This window comes from Pinus tabuliformis, chromosome 3_2 (genome assembly GCF_031772625.1).
Source record: "Pinus tabuliformis cultivar Carrire ecotype Pingquan chromosome 3_2, CPIR1, whole genome shotgun sequence".
NCBI classification, from domain to species: Eukaryota; Viridiplantae; Streptophyta; class Pinopsida; order Pinales; family Pinaceae; genus Pinus; species Pinus tabuliformis.
In genome coordinates, this window is record NC_142302.1 from 440,412,540 (window position 1) to 440,413,630 (window position 1,091).

The 1,091-nt window shown below is 39.9% G+C and overlaps 1 protein-coding gene across 1 annotated transcript; it reads left to right on the forward strand.

The window, feature by feature from the left end:
- Positions 1-319: 319 nt before the first annotated feature.
- LOC149181202 (uncharacterized) lies at positions 320-889 on the forward strand. Its single transcript, XM_089414118.1, has one exon. It carries the CDS (start codon positions 320-322, stop codon positions 887-889), a length of 570 nt encoding a protein of 189 aa, XP_089270244.1.
- Positions 890-1,091: the final 202 nt, after the last annotated feature.

Below are 1,091 nucleotides of genomic sequence, written 5' to 3' on the forward strand. Positions count from 1 at the left end.
ATATGAATTACCCATAAATCAATAGATCATGTTTCAAGCATTCAATAAATGGGAAATCAACTTCGTTGGACCAATTAATCCACCGGGAAAGAAGATAGGTGCACGCTATATTATCATTGTGACCGACTATTTGACTAGATGGGCCGAGGCACACCCTATGAAGGATTGTAGAGTGGACACTGTTGCGAAGTTTATATTTGAGTACATTTTGTCATAGTTTGGATGCCCAAAGATCATGATGAGTGACCGAGGTTCGCACTTCTTGAATGAAACAATTAAGACGTTAATAGAAGAATTCTAGATGCACCATCAGAATAGTATGCCATATCATCCCCAGGTGAATGGTACTGTTGAAGCTTTTAGTAAAATTTTGGAGAATGCATTAACGAAGATCTACAATGTTAATAGGAATGACCAGGATGTGAACATACCAGTGGTTCTACAAGCATACAGGAATACCTATAAGAAATTAACTGAGAAAACGTCGTTTAGACTGGTGTATGGACAAGAGGAAGTGCTTTCAATGGAGCATATTGTGCCTGGCTTAAGGATCATAGCAATATTAACAGAGATGGCTAATCACGACTGCATGGAGGAACATTTAGCACAACTAGTTACGCTAGGGGAGGATCTCTTTCTAGTTGGTTTTCATCAGCAAGTGCAGAATGCTAGGGAAGAGGCATGGCATGTTCCCCACATTAAGCATCACACTTTTAAGAATGGAGATTTTGTCCTGATGTATGACAATAATTTCACAAAGTTTCCAAGAAAGTTTCAGGTGCATTGGCTGGGACCCTATGTAATCAAGGATATTTCAGAGGGTGGTGCAGTTCAGCTCATGAAGATGAATGGGGAGTTATTCCTGGAAGGATTAATGGAAGCAGATTAAAGGTATACAAGGATGATCTTGTTCTAGCAAGGTTACGATGACTATATGGCAACAGGAAAATCTTAGTGCTTCAAGCAATTGAAAGAAAGTGTAGGACTATAAACTATTCTGTCGCGCAGGGGTTCCATCGAAGAAGGAGGGTTTCATGATGTTTAGGGAGATGGCACATTTGGAGAAAGTTGTGACAATGTAGTTGTGCCAT